At 56.6% G+C, this 23462-nt stretch overlaps 1 protein-coding gene across 1 annotated transcript; it reads right to left on the bottom strand.

The window, feature by feature from the left end:
• Positions 1–9191: 9191 nt before the first annotated feature.
• LOC145947151 (uncharacterized) lies at positions 9192–9980 on the bottom strand. The gene has a single exon (XM_083056933.1). It carries the CDS (start codon positions 9978–9980, stop codon positions 9192–9194), a length of 789 nt encoding a protein of 262 aa, XP_082913059.1.
• Positions 9981–23462: the final 13482 nt, after the last annotated feature.

Raw genomic sequence — 23462 nt, 5'->3', positions numbered from 1 at the left:
CTGAGTGGCCAAATAAGAAAGAGAGTCAGTGTCATCAAGGAAATCTTAAGAGTCTTTGGTGAGAAAATTGAAGATTCCGGTGATCCTGGTTATTTAAGGAGACGGAACACAGAGTTAGCTGCGGAACTCGCCTTATCGAAAAGGGAGACCGCCAAGCTGAGACGGGACGTGCAAGATCTCCAAAAGATAGTAGGAGATCTAAAAAGGCTGTAGACGGAGGTCGATTTACTGAAAAATCAGAAAAAGCAACCTCCCCGATCGAGATCCCCAATAAGGGTTCTAAATCCAAATCTAAATCTAAGGAAAGAAAGGACATATCTGCAAGTCCTAGTGTAAATGTGGCTAATATGCAACTTACAGATGTGGTCATGAGACCCCCGTTAAAAGGTATCTCTGTGCCGATCCCAGCAGTTGAGAGGAGTACGCTGAAAGCGTATCAAGACGTTGATGCAGAACTATCACGCCGCATTGTAGAGTTAACCTCACAAAGAAAAGAGCTGAGGCAATCCCTTAAGGAACATGGTCAGAACTCCGCTCCAGGAGCTGTTCCTGCTCAAGTTGCACAAGTGGCTGCAGCGAACAGACCTAAGATAATTAGCAACGTTCAAGTTGTTGCCCCCAAGGGAAAAGTGACACAGACTTTACTCGAGACACAATCAAGTGATTCAATGGTTGTAAACAGTAAAAAGGACGAAGCCTGGCAACAGGTAGAGTCGAAAAAAGACAAGCGACAAAGAAGGAAGAAGGCTAAACAGGCTGTCTTGGATAGCCAAAAGTCCGGCACTGAAAAACCGAAAGGAGCCAATAGCGGTGAAGCTAAGAGGAGGAGACCTCCCAGAACAGCTGCAGTCGCAATAAGAGGAGTAGCAGATGGCTTCTCCTACGCTGCTGCCCTGAAAAAACTGAGAGAGGAAATTTCGCTCAGTGACCTACAGATAGACAAGCCATCCATAAGGCACTCGGCCAATGGTGGCATTGTGATCGAGGTACCTGGCAAAGATAAGGCTCTTAAGGCTGAGGCCTTAAAAGAGAAAGTTGCCGGCGTATTAGGTGAAACGGCAATAGTCACAAGACCCGTAGTCAAGGGTGAAGTTAGACTAATTGGAATAGACGACTCGGTCGTCACGGATGAAGTTGCGGACGTCATCGCTATTGCGGGAGAATGCAAATCCGAGGAGGTGAAAGTTGGCATAATAAGACCCATGTCCAATGGTTTGTTCACGGTCTGGGCTCAATGTCCCTTAGCGGCTGCGATTAAAGCAACCCAACAGGGAAAAATAAAGATTGGCTGGACAGTAGCCAGAATAGAACTTCTTAAAGCCAGACCGACCCAGTGCTACAAGTGCTGGGGACACGGACACCTGAGAGGAAAGTGCACCGCCACTGTGGATAGAAGCAAGACCTGTTTCAGATGTGGCGAGATGAACCATTCTGCACTGGCGTATCAGAACCCAGTCAGATGCATCCTCTGTGTAGAACAAGGGAAAGATCCCAACCACAGAGTGGGTTCAAACCAATGCAAGGCAGACTTTAAAACAAAGCCCGTTGCTGGTTTGGAAAAGAGACCGGATCGGAGGCCGGTAGCGATGGAGATCGAGGATGAAACGGAAAATCCTCCAATGTAATCTGGGCAGAGGCTGGCAAGCCCAGAATCTGCTGGATCAATACATGGCGGAGTTAAATGTCGCCATTTGCGCGGTATCTGAACCACGCAATATACCGGACAATATCTTCTGGTATGGAAGCTGCAACAAGTTAGCAGCCATACATTGGAGACCTGTGGGGGCTTTTCAAGCCTGCTCCTTAGTCTACAAAGCTCGGGATTTCGTCGTAGTGGAACACGGTGGCATCAACATTATATCGTGCTACATATCACCAAACAGCTCCAGGGAAGAATTCCTTGCGTTCCTTGATGAGCTGAGCGTGGCAATCAGAATTTTGAGTGGAAGGACCCTCATATGTGGGGACTTTAATGCAAAGTCCTCACATTGGGGGTCAAAGCGCACCGATCATCGAGGCGAGTTGGTTGACGAGTGGGCCGCGGAACATGATTTGCGACTAGTAAATTCAGGTACCCTTCCGACTTGCATCAGACCACAAGGATGGTCGATAATCGACCTCACATGGTCAACTGCGGATATCCGCAGTATCATTAGTGAATGGAAAGTTATGCGTGATATCGAATCTTTATCGGATCACGAATACATACAAATGTTGATCGGTCAAGATGACAAATGTTCGAGTATAAAGAACAAAGATCATAGAAGACTAATATACCCGAGGTGGAATGTTAAGAAACTGGACGAACACAAATTTCGAGCAGTTGTGTCCTGGAACTGTGCAAACGCCAGTGAACTGGATGCCGAAGAAACGGCCGAACAAATGGCTAAACGGATCGAGCAAGCTATCCATCAAGCCTGCGATGCAGGAGCAAACAGGATAAAGAAGCATCCATTGAAAGAGCAAACGTATTGGTGGAGCTCGGAAATCGAGAGATTTAGAAAGATCTCGATAATGAAAAGAAGAGCTTGGTCTAAAGCCAAGCAAAGAGGCAGACGCCCGGAAATGACAAAACAACTCAGAAATGAGTATATAGACGCCAGAAGGGTTCTGAAACATGAGATCGATAAGGCCAAATTTCAAGCTTGGCAAGAACTCATTCAGACGATTGAGGATGATCCCTGGGGGTTACCCTATAAAATCGTTCTGAAGAGATTAAGGAGGTCATCTCCAAGTCTCACCGAGACCTTAAATGAGGATATAGTTGAGACCCTTTTGGAGTCTCTATTTCCCAGTGGCAGAGAATCTAACCCAGCGGAGGCATGGATAGATTGGCGATGGAACGAGGAGGAAGAAGAGGTCAACCTCATAACTGGTCGGGAAGTTTTCGAAGTCATCAAGCGTAAAGCTGGTGGCAATACCGCGCCAGGACCTGACGGGATCAAGGCTAAAATCCTTGGGAAACTGCCAGGAGAAATGATCCTCGACATTGCCGAATGTTTCAATACATGTCTTAAGGAAGGCACTTTCCCCGTGCGATGGAAAAGAGCTATGCTGGTTCTAATACCCAAAGGCGGGGACAACTCAATCGAGGAAATGCCGAAAGTCCGCCCGATATGTCTCCTCGATGAACTGGGCAAGGTTTTTGAAAAGACCATTGTAGATCGGCTTAACAAATGGATGAAGGAAAACCCAAGGTTCCAGCTCTCGGAGGACCAATTTGGCTTCAGAGAGGAGAGGTCAACTTGCGACGCCCTTGCACAGGTTCAGACCGCAATAGAGGAAGCGATTCAGCAGGACGGTGTGGTAATTGCGATAAGCATCGACATTAGCAATGCGTTTAATTCACTCCCGTGGCCTGTTATTAGGAAGGCACTCGAACAGAAAGGCTTTCCCGAGTACTTACGAAGAGTCATTGACAGTTATTTACATCAGAGAACTGTCGAATATGTAGATAAACAGGGCGATATTATTACCAGGCCAATGACTGCCGGAGTACCTCAGGGATCGGTCCTCGGCCCGACCCTATGGAACATTGGGTACGACAGCGTGCTTCAGGACGGCTGTGAGTATGGGTGTCGGACCATTTGTTACGCGGACGACACTCTTATCCTGGCGACTGCCGACACGATTGCTACGGCCACAGCGAGGGCCAATACACAGACGGCTCTTATTCTTAACAGAATAAAAAGATTGGGTTTATCGGTCTCAGCTAGCAAAACCGAAGCGGTATTGTTTCATGGACGGAGGAAGCCAGATCAACATCCGAGCGTTGTTATCGGTGACGAACTAATCCCAACCGGAACGTCGATGAAGTATCTTGGAGTTATCTTGGACAACAGAATGATGTTCAAAGACCACTTTGAGTACGTAGAGACCAAAGTCTCCAAAGTAACTCGAGCATTAGGCAGGCTCATGCCCAACCTAAGGGGCCCCAGAGAAGCTAAAAGAAGACTCTACGCCAATGTTGTGATATCAATTGTGTTATATGCCGCGCCAATTTGGTGCGACGCCCTGACAACGGCGAGACGTAATCGCGAGAGGCTCGATCGGCTGATAAAAATCACCAATTTGAGGGTGATATCGGCATACCGGACAGTCTCTCTCGACGCGGCGTCAATCTTGGCGAGAATGCCACCGCTCCACCTGATGGCAGCAATGAGGAAACGAGTATATGCGAGGACGGTCGATCTGAGACGGCAAAATGACTGGTCTCCGAAGGCAGCAGAGGAGATCAGAGTTTCCGAGGCTCTGCTGACAAGGCGACAATGGGAGATTTATCTCCGAAGACCTATGATTGCTGGAATCCGCACCAGGGACGCCGTCCTGCCTAACTTCTCAGCTTGGTTAGACAGGAAACATGGGAGAATGGCCTTCCATCTGACCCAACTGATGACGGGACATGGTTGTTTTGCCTCCTATTTGTATAGAATAGGTAAAATGGGATCGCTAGTGTGTGAACACTGTGACGAGAACAAGGTGGACACAGCTGAACACACCTTACAGGAGTGCGTGAGGTGGAACGTGGATAGAGATGTCCTGAAGTCTGTTATTGGGAACGACTTGAAACTGGAAACGGTGGTGAAGGCTATCACCTTGGAGGAGACAGCCTGGAGAGCGCTGACTCAATTTGCTGAGTCAGTTATGCTCAATAAGGAAAATCGGGAAAGGGAGAGACAAGCGCGCGAGGCACTGATCCCACCCGAGTCCAGCGATGAAGAGGAGTCTGACACTTCCACAAGTGATTCGTCACAATAAGGAAGTGTCGAATAGTGATGATCTAATCTGTATATAGTTTAGGTGTAAATAAGAGAGGAAAGATCATGCGCGTATGTGTATATCGATATATATATGTATATACTAGAATAATCTACATAGGGATGGCTTAGTCTAGCTAATAGTTGGACTGGATTGGTTTAGCTCTAATTAGAACTAAGCATATAGGGATGTGCGCAATACTGCTTGGTATGTGTGCAATGTGTATATAGGTTTGCAGATATATGTAAATACGTTATGTATATATATGTATTATTGGGAGCTATACTCTATGTACCGTATAGCTATGTATTTAACTTAGCTCTGAGTGTGTATGAGTGTAGTGTATGTGTGTGTGTATGTATAACGAGGATATGTGTATGCATATGTGTATGTAAATATGTGTGTGTATATATGTATTTTAAGGAGATTACCGTGAGGAGGGTTTCGCAGTGAAACGCGAAGCTGGGTTGGGTCTGGGAACGTAATGCCGACAGCAGTTCTCCTGGGCCCAACATTGACCAGGAAGGAGGAATGCCTTCCGGTCACGGGCAGGGGTTTAGTGGGTAGGGCCGACCGTGGCTTGTTGTCCCTCGTGGGGGATTGGGGATTAACCCCGATCGACCACTTGAGACGTGGAGCCGCGACCGGAGGAGTCCCACATAACCCATGGGGCCGGCCCCATGGGTATCCGTAATGGATTCCCCTGCCCAGCGCCGTATCGCTAAATTAAAAAAAAAAAAAAAAAAAAAAAAAGGTTAGGTTAGGTTAGGTTAGGTTAGGTTAGGTTCTCTCCCGTCCCCTCTCGTCTCTCTATCAGGACCCGTCGCTGTTGAACTCTTATGGCACAACGAGTACGGTCCGTTATGACAATCCCCTCCATTTGTAGCCCGCGTGTACACCTATAAACTTCGGCGTACATGCGGGCTAACAAGTCTGCAGGGGGTACTCCAGAGAGCACCCCCACTGCTACACCGCTTACTGTACGGTAGCCCCGACAGATTCTACACGCCACCCGCCTCTGGACTCTGAGGATCGAGTCCCTCAGTTTGCGGGTGGCGCACACCTTCTCCGCCCATACCGGGGCCCCGTACAGCAGCATTGAATGGACCGTACTCGCGTATAATCGACGAACACTCCCACCCGGTCCCCCGAGGTTTGGAAGTAGACGACATAGCGCCATCGCTGTTTTTTCCACCCTCGGGGTCAATTGGCGGAAGTGCTCGCCAAAAGTCCAACGGCTGTCCAGGTGGAGACCCAGGTACTTGATATGGGTCCCCACCTTTATGGGGGTGCCTTCCACCACGAGAGAGAACCTAACCTAACCTTTTTTTTTTTTTTTTTTTTTCGTGTGGAAATGCGCGACCGCATACCCTCACACCTCGGGGGAGGTGAGAGGGTTATGTGGGGCTGGGATCAACGCCCACCGGGACTCAAATGCGTCCCGGGGACTCCCCCGACCCACTAAAACCACACGGTGGCCCTCTGAGCGCTTGTGCAGCGGCCCCGGGAATCGCTTTCGCATACGCCGGAGTCGCTGCACGCTGAGCTTGCGCTCCAAACCTTGATAAAAGGATCGGGTTTTACCCCGGTCCTGGAAGGAAGAGAATGGGGCCACCCATTCTCTTCCCCCTCGTGAGAGCCCGCGTGCAGTGGATCTCCGAAGCCCCCGCTCCAAAGATCCTGCGAGCCCTCCGCCCCCCCGTGTCACGGCTCCCTCCGCCCCCGGAGGGGGTTAGGATTCGGCCGTGACACGGGGGGGGCACCTCTCGGAAGACCCCCTCGAGAGAGGGAGTATCCCTAAGCGGGAGGGAGGGGCCCGTGAACCTCGTCCCGTGGGGCGAGGATCGTGTCCCCTCCATTCCGCCTCTCTTTTGGTTTTCTTCCGGGGATCGGGCTCCCTCCGCCCCCAGAGGGGGTTGGGATTCGGCCACGGTCCCCGAGAGAACCTCCTCGCGAGGGGAAGAGCCGTCCCCCTAGAGGAACGACTCTCCCCCCCCTCCGAGGCGGGATCTGGGGAACACTGTTCTCCCGATCCCGCCTTCTTCGCACAACTCCTTCCCGCTATCCTCTCGCCGCGGCTGCGGCGAATCTCCTTCTCCGGACGCCAGCCCTCTTGCGACGCATCGGGTCGGCGTCCGGGTCTTCCTCTCTCTCCCTTTCCGCCACCTCCTTCCGCGTTAGGACGTCCTCGTAGAAGGAGGCGACGGCGCTCCACTTTTCTTTGCTCTCCAGCATGGCCTTGACCATGCTGGAGAGCTGCAAATCTCCCCCTATTGCATCGGTCAGGGCACGGCGCTGTTCCGCCCATGCTGGGCAGAATTCCACTGTGTGTTGCGCCGTGTCCCTGACCTCCGTACAGTGGTGGCACTTCGTCGTTGGCTCCCTCCGCGCCTTACTCACGAAGCACCCGTGCCCGGTGAGCACCTGCACAACCCTATAAGAGAGTCCGAAATCTCTCGACAGCCAATCCGATAGAACCGGCTGAATTGCTTGGACAGCGCGCAGACCGGCCCTCGGTCGGAGTAGTTCCTCCGACCATCGTTCCACTGCGCGCTGTCTTGCCCTTTGCCGGGCCACTTCTGCCGCTTTCGGTGTCAGGGCCAGGCCCCGCTGGCGAAGGTCCCTCCTCTGCTCGTACAGTTCCTTGTACACCTCCGCCAGCAGGGTCCAGGGTATCGACCCCGACACCAGGCATGCCGCTTCCACGGGGACCGTGCGATAACCGCGGACGATTCTGATGGCCAGCCTTCGCTGCAGACCTAGCAGCAGTCTTTGACTGGGTACCATCAGGTCGCCCGCCCACACAGGTGCCCCGTAGAGCGCCATGGATCCGATCGCCCCCATGTAGAGGCGACGGATCTTCTCCCTCGGCCCCCCGATGTTGGGCAGCAAGCAACCAATACTGTTGACCGCTGCCCTTATCCGGGGGGCTAAGCGACAGAAGTGTTCCCGCCAGTTCCATCGGCTGTCGAGCGTGAGTCCCAAATATTTCAAATGGGGCTTCACCTCCATTCGGACTCCCTCTACCTCTATATGGGACCGAGGTGGTCCCCTCCTTGGACCGTTGAAGTGAATAACTTCGGTCTTTTGGAGGGCCACCTTCAGTCCCAAAGCGCGGATCCGTCCAACAACGAGTGCCAGACCCACCGATGCAAGTCGGCGGGCCCCCTCCCAATTGTCGCCCCGGGCAAGCACCAGCGTATCGTCAGCGTAACACACTAGGTGCATGCCCGGGAGAAGTGCGCCCCGCAACACCCAATCGTATCCGAGGTTCCACAGGAGTGGTCCTAAGACCGACCCCTGCGGAACCCCCCGACTCATCCTCCTGCGATGCGGCGTTTGGTACCGCCCCGTGTAGGATATCCACCTATCGCTGAAGTAGTCCCCGACCACATCCTGAATGTACCGAGGCACCCGGTGGTACCGGAGTGCCTCGCGGATGCATTCCCAGGACAGCGTGTTGAACGCGTTCGAGATATCTAAACTCGTCCCGATCAACACGCCGCCCCTTGCCGTTGCTTCATCCGAGAGGGCCTTGACGCGCATAATAGCGTCGATCGTCGATCTGCCCTCTCGGAATCCGTATTGGCATTCCGCCAGGTCGGGTCCTACCCGCGATAGGTGGTCCCTGAGGCGGGCAGCTACTATTCTTTCGAATAGCTTGCCCGCCTCATCCAATAAGCAAATGGGGCGGTACGCCGCAGGTGAGTCTACGGGGCGCCCCTCTTTCCTAAGGAGAACCAGTTTGGCCTCCTTCCAAATATTGGGAAACCGTCCCGTCTTGAGGCAACTGTCAAACAACTGTCTCAGACGGCCCCCGAGGACGCCTAGGGCCATGGCCCAGGCCTTGCCCGGTATTCCGTCCGGCCCCGGAGCAGTGTTCTTAGCCCGGAGCCGCTTAACCGCTTGGACGAGCTCCTTCCCGGTGACCCTTAGGTCCTCCGTCCATTGATTTTGGACTATTGGACCCAAGGGTCTGTCCCCGCCCTCTTCCTCCGCGTCCGGAGGAAAGAGAGTGGTGACCACCTCCTCTAACACGTCGGGTTGGAGACCCTCTGTGATCGGGGATCCACCGGACTGCAGCTTCTTCCTTACAATCCGGTATGGACGCCCCCACGGATCCTTATTGAGGGTTTCCAGGAGCTCGTCCCAGGCCCGGGCCTTGGCCTCCTTAATGGCTCGTTGGAGGGATCTCTTCGCCTCTTTATATACCTCCAACAATTCGGCCGCCTCGTCAGCAGTGTGACGCCTGCGTCGACAGTGGGTGTACCGGTGTCTCGAACGGATACACGTCGCGCGTAGTCGCGATACTTCCTGAGACCACCAGTACACTCCCCTCTTCTTATGATTGGCCTGGCTCCTCGGCATGGCGGAATCGCAAATCTCCGTCATTGCCGATCGGAACCAGGCCGCCTCCTCGTTTGCGTCAGGCGTCAGGCGCCAGGCGCGGGAGGTTCTTCCCACGCCTTGGCTGTGGCGGCCGCCATTAAGGCGTCCTCATCAAGGCGCTTGAGCGCCCATTGGGGTGGCAGAGGTGCACCGCGTCTTTCCTCTCGGGGGCGTGGCCGGCGTCCTAAGGAGGGGTCAGAGACCTCCATCCTTATATTTCTATGATCCGATAGGGTCTCCGACCCCACCATCACACGCCAGCCACTTACCATACGTGCGGCTTGAGGGGATCCCCATGTGACATCTACGATGGATCCCCCGTTGTCCCGCACGCAGGTAAACTCCGACCCTCTGTTGATGACCAGAAGGTCGAGTTGTGCCCCCCACTCTTCCAGGATCTCACCCCTTGCATTGGTCACGGGGGAACCCCACGCGTCCGATTTGGCGTTTAGGTCCCCCATGACCAAGACTCGGCCCGGGAGGTGGCGGCTTATTTCGTCCGCCAACCTACCCAGGTACTCCTCGAACTGGGTGAGATCCCTATTGGGAGAGTAGTACACCCCTACCACGACGGTTTCCCCCCATCTTCCGGACACAAAGCCCTCCCCTTTCCCCATTAGGGATAATGGTAGGGCTTCCCTTTCTCCTTTTCCAACAATGGCAACGGAGCCCAAAGTGTCCCCCAGCCAGTTTCCCTGCTGTGGGATCTGGTACGGCTCCGCCACTACCGCCAGGTCGATGCCCCACTCAGCCAGGTGTTGCATGAGCAGGTCTTGTGCCCTGGCCGAGTGGTTAATATTAACCTGGAGGAGATGAGCATTGTCACGAGGCATAATTACACCTTGCTCACCTCCTCCAGGCCAGCCTCCCCAACATCAGCAGTTACTTGAGCTGGCTTCTCGGATACTTGCTTTCCCTTAACCCCCCTTCTTCTTTTTTCTTCGGCTGCTCCTGCTTGCTTCCGTTCCCTCCCCTTTTTATTTTCGCATAGGCACAGGCCCTCCCCCCGTACCTGTGGTCGGCCTTGCGCCCGTGATCTTTACAATACGGGCAGCAAGGCCGCTCTGTGCATCCACCCGCCTTGTGCCCATCTTTACCGCAGCGGTAACAAAGACCGCTGCGGTCTGTCTCAGCCTTACATGTGGCGCGAGTATGACCCGCGCCCATGCACCTGAAGCACTGTAGCGGGCGGGCCTCCAGTACTTCCACTTTCACTGTGGTCCAACCAACCATCAGTGGGCTAGCCTTCGCTATCTTACTGGCCGCTATAGACGGGACTTGCGCCCAGCAAGAACTCAGGCCGTCCCGGGGGGACCTGGATATTTTCCCGATCCTGATATCCCCCTCGAGACAGCCTCCTGCCCCAGCCAATGAGGCCAAGACGCCTTCTGCTGTCGCAGAGTCGTCCAGGCCGGAGATACGCATCTCCGACCTCTTTACAGGGACGGAGACCCTGATTCCCTTGGGTTCAAGGGACTTCTTCAAGGCCTCCGCCAACAGTTTCGCCTTTTCGGCATTCCCCTCCCCGGCCACTTCGTACAATAGGCCCCCAGTGGCGGCCCTCTTTGGTTTCAACGACGAAATGCCGAAATCCTGCAGACGAATCTCCTTCTGGATTCCGGCCATCGCTTCGCCCAAAGACCGTTGGGTCGCCACTCCGTCGGCGTCCGTGGTCTCCATCTCGTTTCCCCCATGAGATGGCATGCTAATTAGGATTGCCGCTCTCCTGGGGGGGCGGATGTTGACCTTTGGTTGGATCCTTTTTCAGCCGCTCCACTGGTCTCCTTTGCCGCTGTACCCTTTTTCGCTGCTGCTCCCCGATTCGCTGCCGCTACTATCGGTAGAGCTCTTGCCTCCTTCCTGATAGGCTGAGGAGGATTCTCGGAGTTCTTCGTCCCCTTCTTTCTTGCTCCCCTTCTTCCTCGCCTCCGCCACCATCCACTCCTGCTCCTCTTTCCTGTTATGAGGAGCAGAGAGTATTTTGACGTCAGTGCAGACCTCTTGGATTGAAGTAATCCTCGGTTTCTGCACTGCCGTCACGCCAACTTTTGGCCCGCTCTTTGTTGGAGCGGAGTTCTTTGGGGGTTGCGGAGGTTGACAAGTCTTGCTCCTCAGCACCCTCTTCTCCTTGGGCTCGTCCCCGGATTTTGCAGCCGCTGCTGCAGCATATGTTTTTGGAGCCTTCGCCCCTGCCGGTACTGTCTTATTGGCAGAAGCTCCCACCGGAGGTCGAAAGCTCCTTTCCGGTGGGAGCCTCTCCTCGACCGCCGCGAATCTTGCATTGATCATCTCACCTACTTGTTTGATGATCGAGGCCTCTATGTTGCCTATTGCAAGTTCGCTCTCCTGTTGACAGGATCTCGGTGCAACGCCCTTGTCGCTGCACTTTCCCTTCGTTTTGAGGTTGGCTAGAGACGTGTCCTCCTTGGCGGCCAGATTGTCACCCCCTTTTCCGGAGGTGACAAATTCCTCCCTCAGATTCCGAATTTCCACCCGAAATCCTTGAACCGTCCGCTTCATGGAGGCTATTTCCGCTTTCAATTGGCGGTTTTCCTCCCTCAGCTTGAGGTTCTCCTCATTTGCCGTCCGGCGACATAATTCTTTAGTAGCCGTTGTGACCACCTCTGCCGCTTCCTTGAGGACTTTGCGGGAGGTCCCCTTGTACCCTTTGGTGAAAGAGGAAATTTTCCTAATCACCTGGACAACTTTGTTGACCTCGGAGGCGGGGAGATCAGGGATTTCCCGTTTCTCCACCTCCGCCTCTTCACCGTCCTCGATGATCTCACCCTTGAGAACCTTCATCGACCGAGTCTTGGCCGCTTCGGTCCACTCCTCCTCTAGTTCCCTCTCGGCTTGGAGGTATTCCTCCTCCTTCGCCTTAGCGCGTCCTATGTATAGGCCGTACCTTTCCTTGGGAGGCCATCCCCTTCCTCTCTTGGGAACATCTATCGGCCCCTTAGCCGTCTCTACGGCTTCCTCCACGTCCTCTACTTCCACTTCCACCTCCTCTGTCTCCGTAGAGGAATACTGAGCAGGTGACCTGATTCTCCTTCTCTTCTTTCCCTTGCCGCTCTTCATTCTTCCCTTCGCTCCACTGATCCGGATAACTTCTTCCATCCGGAAGTCCGCGTCCGGGGGAAGAGGAGTCGATGCAGCAGCATCCTTCAGCTCCGTGCTGAACTTCATCGCCTCCTTGGCCCCAACCCTGGAGCGTATTTCCTCGACTTTACCCGAGGACTTCATGCTCGCGGAAGACGGGCGTCTCTCCTCCTTACCGATAGCCGGTGTATCCCGACCCGAGCCATGGTCACTCTCCGTGTCCATCTTCTCGGTGTCGTGTCCCGACTCATCCCTTTTGCTGTTAGGGATTTCCGCCTCCCTCTTTGTATTCGTACTTTTAGTTTTATTGTTAAACCTAACCTAACCTAACCTAACCTTTTTTTTTTTTTTTTTTTTTTTTTGCGTCAGGAATGTGTTAAACACATACCTTCCACCTCGGGGGAGGCTTCGGGTTATGCGGGGATGGGAAAGAGCGGAAGGCCCATTTCCCGACCCGCTAAACCTGACGGTGGTCCTCCTGGCGCTACTCGGAGGCCCCGGGAATCGCTTTCGCATGCACACGGGGCCTCCGAAGCGCCGTGACGCACCACTTTCTGGTGCGTCCCCTCCGTTTGATAGGACAATGTCCTATCAGGCAGAGAGGAGTGGGGACCACCACCACTCCTCTCCCCTCCGTGGGGAGGCGGCGTGCAATGGGACCCGGGAGCCCCCGCTCCTAAGTCCCTGCCGCCCCCCCCGGCCCCCAATGTTGCCGCTCCCTCCGCCCCCAAAGGGGGGTTGGATTTGGCGACAACAAAGGAGGCCCCCTCTCTCGACGGCGGCCGCTCCCTCCCCCCGGGAGAACCCCTAGGGGGTATACTCCCGGTGGAAGGGCCACAAACCACCGCCTACCTCGCAGGGGGGGAACCGCGTGCAATGGGGATCAAGCCGGAGCTTGGACCCCCTGCGGCACCCTCCCACTGCCAGACGCCATGACTCCCCCCCTCCCCAAAGGGGTTAGGAGTTCGGCCAGTGGCGTCCGGCACTAACGCCGAGGCCTCTCCGAGGAGACGCCCCGGCTGGACGGGGACGCAGGGCCGCCCGCCATCCCACCGGCCAACTCTTACGAGCCGCCGGCCGGCGGGCAAGCGGCCAAGCGCCCCCGTCCCTCCTTCTACTCACTATGAACTCACAGCGCTCCTCCCTCCTCCCCCCACTCCCCCTTTAATGGGGGAGACAGTCAGGCCCACGCGCCCGGGGGGCCTCCACCTCGGCTGTTTCGCCGAGGGGACCCCCCCGAGCCCGCGGCCGGGTTCTCTCCTCATTCCCCCCGGGATGCGCGAGGGCGCCGCCCTAGCGCATCCCGGCCCCCCAAGTTGGTGCGCAGACGGTCGTCGGAGGTCCACACACAGTGGACACCGAGGGCCGCCCACGCACTCCGACGCCCTGTGGCCAGGGGCGGCGCAGCGATAACACCGTCCGCCCCTGTCCACCAACGAGGTGCACCGGTACCGCACGTGCCCAGGGCACAGGCACCGGTAGCACCTCGCCGTCCCCATTGCATTGGCGGCCGTGGCCCCGCCGAGGGACACGGCCCCCGCAACACCCTTAACCCTAACTCCATCTCCATTACTACCCCTGACACCAGCGCCAACGCCGACGCCAACGCCAACCCCCGCTCCCACAATCCCCACAACCCTTCTCCTCTTTTTTCCACCACCTCGCCCCACAACCTCCACCCATTCCCCCTTATCTCCCCCATCAGAGGACGAACCGGACAAGTCCGGCTCCTTCCTCTCCATCCTCTCTTTCTTCCTCCTCGCACCCGTCTTGTTCTCAGCGATCCCCTTCTCGAGCAAGGCGAGCCTTTCCGTGTTGGAATCCAGTCTGGACATTATGTCGTCCAGCCTGGACTCCAGCCCATCCTTCATTTTGTCCCGAGGCGGAGTCTCCGGTGACGCGGCCCGACCGATGACTTCTTCCGTCATCGTGGCCGCATCACAAACCCTCACCTCGGGCCGACGCTTGAGCCGCTCGCATTCGCTCTCAAACAAGCATGCCCTGCGAGCCAGCTCCATCGTCCCCTCCGTTATGTCATTGATTTTATCCGTCAATGCGTCCAGTATTTTACCTTGGTCCACCGTAATGTCCATATTTTCCACGAGCTTGTGGATTAATTCCTCCGCATCACATCGGTCATCGACACATCTCGCGGTAATATCGCGCGAAGGACGATCGGCCAGAGACTCCTCGTACCAAGTACCCATTTCTGGTCCAAAGAGCTCCTCCATCTGAAGGGCCCCAAGCTGTTCCCTCTTTTTTGCCTCTTGCTGCCCGTCGTTCGATGACGACAGGGTAGAGGCCGGGACTATACCCCCCTCCCTGCCGGGCCCTGAAGCATCCGAGTTCTTCTGGGCCGGTACTACCTTCTTTGTCTTTTTGCCTCCCATATTTGTGTTTTTATTTCGGGGTGAGCTCCCCTAGGGCGGTGGGCCTAGGCTCTTAGGCAGCCGCCCACTGCCATCATACACTCATTCATACATAGCCCCCATGTTTGTCTACTCCCCCGACGGCCCGTCCGGCATGGGTGGCCCTACCGGGGCGAACCCCGCCAGCATGGCCCGTCAGGATCATCGTTAGACAATCATGAGAACTTCACGCATACCGCCTTTCCAGGCATGGAAAGGCCTTGTACCAAGAATTCTTGGTACTGGTCGCTCTTAGCACCCAGTACGACAGTGTACTGGGTGAGCCCTCTCACCACGACAAGGTGGCGACCGGCCGCCTCCAAGACCCGAGGCTGCCGGGCCGCAGGACCGTCGAGGCTGTCCTTCCCTGCCTGAACCAGTGGCTCAGCAGGGAACATGGGGGTGTCACGTACAGGATGACCCAGGTGCTCACCGGGCATGGATGCTTCGGTGAGTATCTGGGTCGCATAGGCAGGGAGAGGACAACAAGCTGCCACCACTGCGACCATCCAAGGGATGACGCCCAGCACACCCTCGCGGATTGTCCTGCGTGGGTGGGCGAGAGGGCTGACCTGGTGGCCGCAGTGGGGCGCGACCTGTCCCTGCCAATGGTAGTATCCGCAATAGTCGGTGCGAAAGAAAGGTGGGGAGCTTTTTCCTCCTTCTGCGAGAGTACTCGAAGGAGGAAGCGGAAAGAGAGAGGGAAAGGGCCGGGAGAAATACCTGGCCCTCAGAAGAAGAAGAAGAGAAGGATGAACAGGAGGAGATGGAAGACGGGGACGGGCCCCCTCTTTTCCCGCCATCGGCGAGCTTGCTCGTTTGTGGTGGCGGGAATCGGGGGGGGGCGCGCCCCCAGTGTAAGAAGAAGGAGTAGCGAGGAGAAGGGGGGCGTGCCCCCTCCATCCCCGCCGTTGCTGGGCTTGCCCACTTGTGGCGGCGGGGATCGGGGGGGGTACGCCCTCAGAAAAAGGAGGAGAATAGGTGATGAAAGCGCGGAGGACGGGGGAGGGCCCTCTCTTTCCCCGCCATCGGCGAGCTTGCTCGTCTGTGGTGGCGGGGATCGGGGAGGGTCCGCCCAACACATACCCGCGTCACACTATGACGCGGGATGAGGTCTGCGGGTGGGGGCTGGGGACGTTTAGGTCCCAGGGCTCCGAGCGGGCACACTCGAGCCGTGACCCCGCCCCCCAAACTTATGGGAGGGCGCGGCGTGGGGTTGATACCGCCCTGCGCCGCAACCGCGAGAACCCGCGCTTACGGGGGGAAAGTGTCGCCTTCTGCGGCACTTTCCTTAGGAGGGATAAAGGCGGGGGGGCGGCCAGACGGCATGGGATTCCAGCATCCTGGCCGTCCCCCATTAACGCCCGAGAAGGTATCCGTAGTGGTTTTAGTGGGTAGGTCTTGCGCCCCCTGACCGATCCATACGTGGATCGGCCAAGGGGGGCAAGGAGTCCCACATAACCACCCGTCCTCTACCCGGAGGCGGGGGTATCCATGAGGATTTCCACTACGAATCAAAAAAAAAAAAAAAAAAGGTTTAGCCTATATCTCTCTCGTGGGATGCGGCCTTGCCGTGGCGAGAGGGCTCACCCCTTGCAAGAGGATAGTCTTGCAAGGGGTGCTAACAGCATCCCGTACCCGAGTAACGTCGGGTACATCAACTCCCCGAGTCTGGGAGTTTTCCCCAGTCCCGGGGAGCCCTCCCTTTGGGAGGAGGGGGCCCACTTCCCCTACAGAGCTTCGGCTCGTATGTGGTAGAGGATGGCGACCTTGAATACAAACGCCCGGTGGCATGGCACCGTTAGGAGAGGGCATTGCACGGCGCTTCGGCGCTTGCCCTATCGCCATGCATTTTGCGGCCCGGGCCGCGGGGTTCTTGCTCTGTTTTCCCGGGGGGTGTTTTCGGGGGTTTTTCTCCCGGGGGTATTCCCCCCGGGGTCTCGGGGTGGGGATTTCATGCGGCTTGGGCCGCGGGGGAGGGGACCAGCTGTGATCACCCGAGGGGCCTTGCCCGGAGGGTTTAACCCGAGGGGCGGCGCCCGGAGGGGATCACAGCGGTCAGTCGCCGGGGCCGCTCGGACGTATTCCGAAGCGGGGCCCGGCGACAAGAAGTACCCCAGGGTGCTGGTTGGGAGTTCCCAGGCTGGGTAGCCTGGGTCTCCGTCCCAGCGTCCCTGGGGGGTAGCCGAGCCCGGGCCACTCGGACGTATTCCGAGCTCGGGTCGGGCGCGGCGCGGAGGTCACGCGCGGTTACCCGAGGGGCTTTGCCCGGAGGGGTTACCCAAGGGGCATAGCCCGGAGGGTGCCACGCGGACCTGCCGCCGAGGCCGCTCGGACTTATTCCGAGGCAGGGCTCGGCGGCGAGAGCAGGTACTCCTGGCCGGTCGGGACCGTTTCCCCTTCCGAACCGGCCGGTCAGGAGAGGCGTAGTCCCTTCCGCTGGACGTGATTCCCGGCGGGGGGACGTGCTGGTCGCCACGGCGGGCAAGGTGTGGACGGGGAGCGGCGTCCTCACCCCAACCGTCCGTGGGGCCCCCTGGGTGGCGCCACCCCAGCGGTGCCCGCGCTGTCGGAGGCGCGGGACCCCCGAAAAACCCGTGTGCGGTGTCAAAGCTTCACACGGGGGAGTAAGGGGCTGGAGCCGGGCCAGGGGGGGTCTTTATCCCCTCTGGTTTCGGCATAGGTGGGCTCCCGGTGAGTCCATCGGGCCCGGCCGGCGGAGTGTGCCGGTCACGTTTCGGGCACTTCGTCGGTCGGTGGGAGATACGCCGGCCCACCGAGCCGCTGGGGGTAGTGGGATTAACTAAAAATGACGGATCTAATTACAACAAAAAAAATAAATACGGGCAGTAACCCCTCGTTTACAGCGGGGGAGAACGGAGAAGAAGGAGAGAACAGGAGGGCGACGAGGAACGGAGCAAGCTCGGCTCCCAACACCCCTGTCTCCACTACAACTGAGGGGGCCTTGACTCAGGAACGGGTCAGGAGTCTTATAGGGGATGCTTCTCCCAGAGTGGTTCTGGACCGCGTGCAAATGGGAACAGAGGAGGCTGTTGGGGGAACGTTTGTCCCTCCAACAGACTATAAAAAGCGGGAGAGACTCATGAGGGACAAACGCCGGAAGAACGTAAGGACGGAAGGCTATTCAAAGAAGAGGACGTTAGGGACATCCTTGACCCCTTTGTCTGCGGCGTTAAATAGCGACGATGAGGGGGATGCGGAGGAGAACCGGAGTAGAGATAGGTCCTCCCTCAACTCTGGTTCGGAGCAGGAGGAAATGGACATCATGGGGACTACTCCCGATGACGTCCAAAAAATAAGGAAGGGAATGCCTTATAGCACAGGGCTGAAAATCGGCGTGCAAGCAGTTCGCCGCCAAATGAAGAAGGAGGAGGAAGAAGATACCTACCTCCAAGCGGATAGAGAGCTTAGAGAAAATTGGCTGGAGGGGTGTAGCACCCGCTCCATGCAGGTCCTTCTGGGATGCCCCTCTGAGGAGAGGATGGAGGACCAACGCGGGCTCAGGGATCTCACTGCCACAGAGATCGTTGCAGAGACAATGAAGAGTGTGGGGGCGATTAAGAAAATATCCACTTTTACGAAAGGCTACAAGGGTACCTCTCGTAAAACTCTCAGGGAAACTGCCGAGGTTTTTACCTCGGCAGTGATGGAATTATGCCGCCGGACACAAAGCGGCGAGTCTAGGAGGCTGTTAGAAGAAAATAACAGGCTTAAGGAGGAACTAGCCTTAACGAAGCAAAATATGGAAAAAATCTTAGGGGAGGTCCAGGTACTGAGGGGAGAAATCGCTTCCCTTCAACGAAGGGAGGCTTTCCTTGCCTGTACCCCCTCCCCCATGGAAATCTCCACCCAGTCTTCCCGAAAGGGAGAAGGAGCTGCTATGAGGATAGGGGAGGGAGGTAGTAAGCCCCCCACCACCACCCTGGGGGGAAATCCCAATTTCATCGCCATGGAGGCCAACATCTCTAAACGGATTATGGAGATGGTCTCGGCCCGTTTGGCGGTGGTCGAGGAGAGGCTTCCGGCGGATAAAGACTTCTGCCCCGAGCTCGGGAATTCCTTCTCTAAAAAGAGGGAACCGCCTGGGGCCGCCCCCCCGACATCATACGCAGCAGCGTTGAAGTCCGGGGGGAGGGTCCGGGAGGAGATGCTCGAGAGGGCTAATCCCTCTAAAACTTCCACATCCCGAGAGGGGCGGAAAAAAGCTAAGGGCGCTGCGACAGCGTAGCCTTCCAAAGCCCCAGCAGCTCCACTAAGGAAGTCCGACACACCGCAGCAGACTAAGATAGCTGTGGAAAAGGGCAGCTTCACCAAAGTGGAATCAAGGAGGAGCAAAAGGAAGGCCAATAAGCCTTCCGTAGAAAAGGCGCAGCCCCCAAAAGGAAGTTTGCCTAAAGGGGGCAACGCCGAGAAGAAGAAGGGGACTCCTAATAAAGAGGAAGCAGTGCGCCTGAAGGCTGGGGATACCCCTCAGCCTCAGGCGAAGAAGAAAACCAAAGTCCACCCCCCCAAGAGAGCGGCTATACTGATTAGTATGGCCGTTCAGGGGGGGGACGCTATGGAGGTGACGGATTCCGCCGGGCAACCTGTTAATAGGCAACTCGGGGAGCTTGTAGCGGGGGTCCAAAAAGATGTTCGTCTCAAGGACTTCGGGATCCCCACTCTCAAGCCGAGAAGGGCTGCTACTGGCGGCATCCTCTACGAAGTAGTAGGAGAGGGGAGCGCAGACAAAGCGCAGAAACTTGCGGAGACCCTCAGGGCGGCTCTGGAGCCGAAAGGAGTGAGGGTCTCCGTACCCGTAAAGATGGCCGAGCTCAGGGTTTTTGGCCTAGACGACTCGGCATCCCCAGAGGGAATAGTCGAGGCCTTGGCCTCAACTGGGGGCCTGTCCTGAGGGGAACATCAAGGTGGGTAAAATCACCAGATCCCCTAGGGGCGATCTGGGGAGTTGCTGGGTGCAATGCCCGGCTCTTGCAGCCAGCAAGATCCTGCGCTCGGGTCCAATACAAATAGGATGGATCACGGCAAGAGTAGAAGCCACACCAGGGCCACGTGTACGGCCGAGGTGGACCGCAGCGGACTATGTTACCGCTGCGGAAAGCCCGGCCATACAGCTGCCGGCTGCACAGACCGGCCTTGCTGCCCGTTCTGCCGTGACAATGGGCGCAAGGCTGATCACCGGTACGGGGGAGGGGGATGCTCCTACTCCCGTGCCGGAAAGAAAGGGGGGGTCAAAAACTCAAAAGAGTTAAGCAAAGATAAGGGGAAGGAGAAAGAAGAAGGAGAGACAACTCCCCTCCCCCCCAAGGATGCGGCCCAAGTGGCCCCTAGGGAGAATTGCCAGGAGGAGGCGGCTGTGCAAACATAAATGTTGCACAATAGCCGCCTTCTCCAAACAAATATTAATCACTCCGCCAGGGCGCAGGACCTATTATTGCAGCACATGGCGGAGTGGAATATTGACTTGGCGGTGGTGGCGGAGCCATATCAGGTCCTCCCAAGAACAAATTGGTTAGGGGACACAGTGGGCTCCGTCGCCATTATTGGGGACAGGGGGTCAAATTCCCTCCCGCTCTCCATTGAGGGGAGCGGTGAGGGATATGTGATCGCAAAATGGGGGGAGATCGTCGTGGTGGGGGTCTACTTCTCGCCAAACAGGGACCTTGCCCAATTCGAGGCATATCTGGGACGGGTGGGGGCGAAGATTAACCGTTTCCTGCCCGGCTTGGTATTGGTCATGGGGGACCTCAATGTCAAATCTGGCGAGTGGGGTTCTCCCGTGACCAATGCAAGGGGCGATGTCCTTGGTGAATGGGGGGCGGAGCTCGATCTCTTAGTCTTAAACAAAGGATCGACTCACACCTGTGTGCGGCAGAACGGGGGATCAATTGTCGATGTGACATGGGGATCTCCCAGAGCTGCGCGCATGGTGACCGGCTGGCGTGTGATGGGGGGGTCTGAGACCCTCTCTGATCACAGATACATACGGATGGAGGTCTCGGACCCCTCCTTGGGCAGTCAGCCGCGCTCTCCAGGCGGGGGTAGACCACTGCCCCCCCGATGGGCGCTCAAGCATCTCGACAGGGACGCCTTGAGGGTGGCCGCTATTGCAAAGGCGATGGAGGAAACTCCCGCGCCTGGTGCCTGTGACGTGGATGAAGAGGCGGCCTGGTTTCGAGCGGCCATGACCGATATATGTGATACGGCCATGCCGCGGTGCCAGGCCGACAATAAAAGGAGGAGAGTGTACTGGTGGTCCGCGGATATAGCGAGGCTCCGAGCCATATGTATCCGGACAAGGCGCAGGTACACCCGTTGTCGTCGCAGGCGCCATGAAGAAGCAGAGGCGGCCGAGCTGTTGGAGGGATATCAAACTGCAAAGAAATCCCTTCAGCGAGCCATCAAGGAGGCGAAAGCTCAGGCATGGGACGAGCTCCTGCAGACCGTTGATAGGGACCCGTGGGGGCGCCCTTATCTGATCGTTAGAAAGAAACTGCGATCAGGGGGTCCGCCGATCACGGAGGGTCTCCACCCTCGATTCTTGGAGGAGGTCGTCTCCACTCTCTTCCCCTGTGACAGCGGAGAGGAGGGTGGGGAAGGACCAGCAGGTCCTGAGGTCCAAACTAACTGGACCGAGGACTTGCAAATAACGGGGGAGGAGCTCACCTGGGTAATCCGCAGGCTTCGGGCAAAAAATACCGCCCCGGGGCCTGATGGGATCCCAGGAAAGGCCTGGGATCCCATCGCGCTGAGCGCTCTCGGAGGCCGGATGAGGCAGTTGTTTGACAACTGCCTCAAAACGGGACGTTTCCCCCGCATATGGAAGGAGGCGGGACTCGTTCTGCTAAGAAAAGAGGGGCGCCCCGCGGACTCTCCCGCGGCGTACCGTCCCATCTGTTTGTTGGACGAGGCGGGCAAGCTCTTTGAGCGTATTATTGCGGCCCGCCTCAGACTGCACCTGTCGCGGGTAGGGCCCGATCTGGCGGACTGTCAGTACGGATTCCGAGAAGGTCGATCTACGATAGATGCGGTACTGCGCGTGAAGGCCTTCTCGGATGAGGCGGTCCGCCGGGGCGACGTGTTGTTGGTGACGAGCCTTGATATATCGAACGCCTTCAACACGTTGCCCTGGAGATATATACGAGAGGCGCTTCGCTATCACGAAGTGCCTCTTTATATTCAGGAGGTGATCGGAAACTATCTTAGTGATAGGTGCATCACATACAGGGGACGGTACAAACAGCTGCACACAAGGGAAGTATACTGTGGGGTTCCGCAGGGTTCGGTCCTTGGACCAATCCTGTGGAACCTTGGATACAACTGGGTGCTGCGGGGCGCCCTCCTCGCGGGCCTGCACCTGGTGTGTTATGCCGATGACACGCTGGTGCTGGCCCGTGGGGATAATTGGGACGAAGCCGCACGCAGATCGCGCGCGGGGGTGACTCTCGTCGTTCGCCGGATTCGCGCATTGGGACTAAGGGTGGCCCTCCAAAAAACAGAGATCATGTTCTTCTCCGGGGAACGAAGGGGAGGGCCACCCTGGTCCCATATCTCGGTAGAAGGGGTCCGAATGGAAGTAAAGCCCCAGATGAAATATCTGGGACTAACACTTGATAGCCGTTGGGACTGGAAGGATCACTTTCGTCGCTTGGCCCCTCGAATTAGGGCGGCGGTCAACAGTATTGGCCGACTGCTGCCCAACATCGGGGGGCCCAGGAGAGGACCCGCCGCCTCTACATGGGGGTGGTCGGGTCCATTGCGCTCTACGGGGCTCCGGTGTGGTCGGGCAGCCTGACAGTCGCCAGCGTAAAGTCGCTGCATGAATTGCAGCGGCAGCTGGCTGTCAGGCTTGTCCGAGCCTATCGCACCGTCCCCGTAGAAGCAGCGTGTGTGGTGTCAGGATCGATACCATGGTCTCTGCTAGCGGAGGTGTACAAAGAACTGTACAATCAGAAGAGGGACCTCCGCGAGCGGGGACTGGCCCTGACACAAAGAGCGGCGGAAGTGGAGAGGGCGAGGGCCCGGCAGCGCGCGGTTGACAGATGGAAGGAGAAGCTTCCGCGATTAGACTGGGGCGGACGCGCGTCGTGACGACCACGTTACAATGGACGGAGTTCACGCTAGTCACGGATCACAGACCGCTGGTATGGATGCACTCCGTAACAGATCCCACCTCACGACTCATCCGATGGCGCCTTAAACTCGCGGAATACGAATATAACGTAGTGTATAAGCCAGGTAAAATTAACGATAACGCCGACGCACTCTCCAGAAACCCTATTCCATCTAACTCTTTAGCTAAACGAAATAGAACAAATTCTACCCCTCGAACAGACTCGAGAGCTCTCCAGCTCAGAAGAGTCATTATTCAATGCTAAAAGAAAGAAAACCGAAGAAGCGCCTCGAGAAACCGAGGAAACCCCGCAACGAGCGGAAAACGATAATATAGATGATCCGCCGAACCCGCGATCTTCTAGCGAAACCGAAGCTAATGACGAATCGGGTGAAACAAGCGAGACCGAGAACGACAACAGTTCCGACCTTAGCGACAACGCCCCGATTTTCGACAACATAAACGAACCATTCGTCCAAGGAACTAGAATGGGACCACAAGTGGTACCTATTCCAGATAACTTCTCTACGCGAAAAGATAACCTTGTTATCTTCGTCACACAACAAGGCGTACCAGTCGACCGCGGAGCTCACATACTCCGAGAAAGTAAATCCTTGCCTATGATTAGAGGAGCAGCTCTATCCAGGGCAAGAATAAACTGCGACGGAAATGGC

The sequence above is a fragment of the Prenolepis imparis genome, unplaced genomic scaffold (genome assembly GCF_030444845.1).
Source record: "Prenolepis imparis isolate NDT839.2.m4 unplaced genomic scaffold, iyPreImpa1.0 SCAF_48, whole genome shotgun sequence".
In the NCBI taxonomy this organism is placed as follows: domain Eukaryota; kingdom Metazoa; phylum Arthropoda; class Insecta; order Hymenoptera; family Formicidae; genus Prenolepis; species Prenolepis imparis.
Note: the sequence above shows the minus strand (reverse complement) of the source record. Positions and strands in the feature narration are given on the sequence as shown.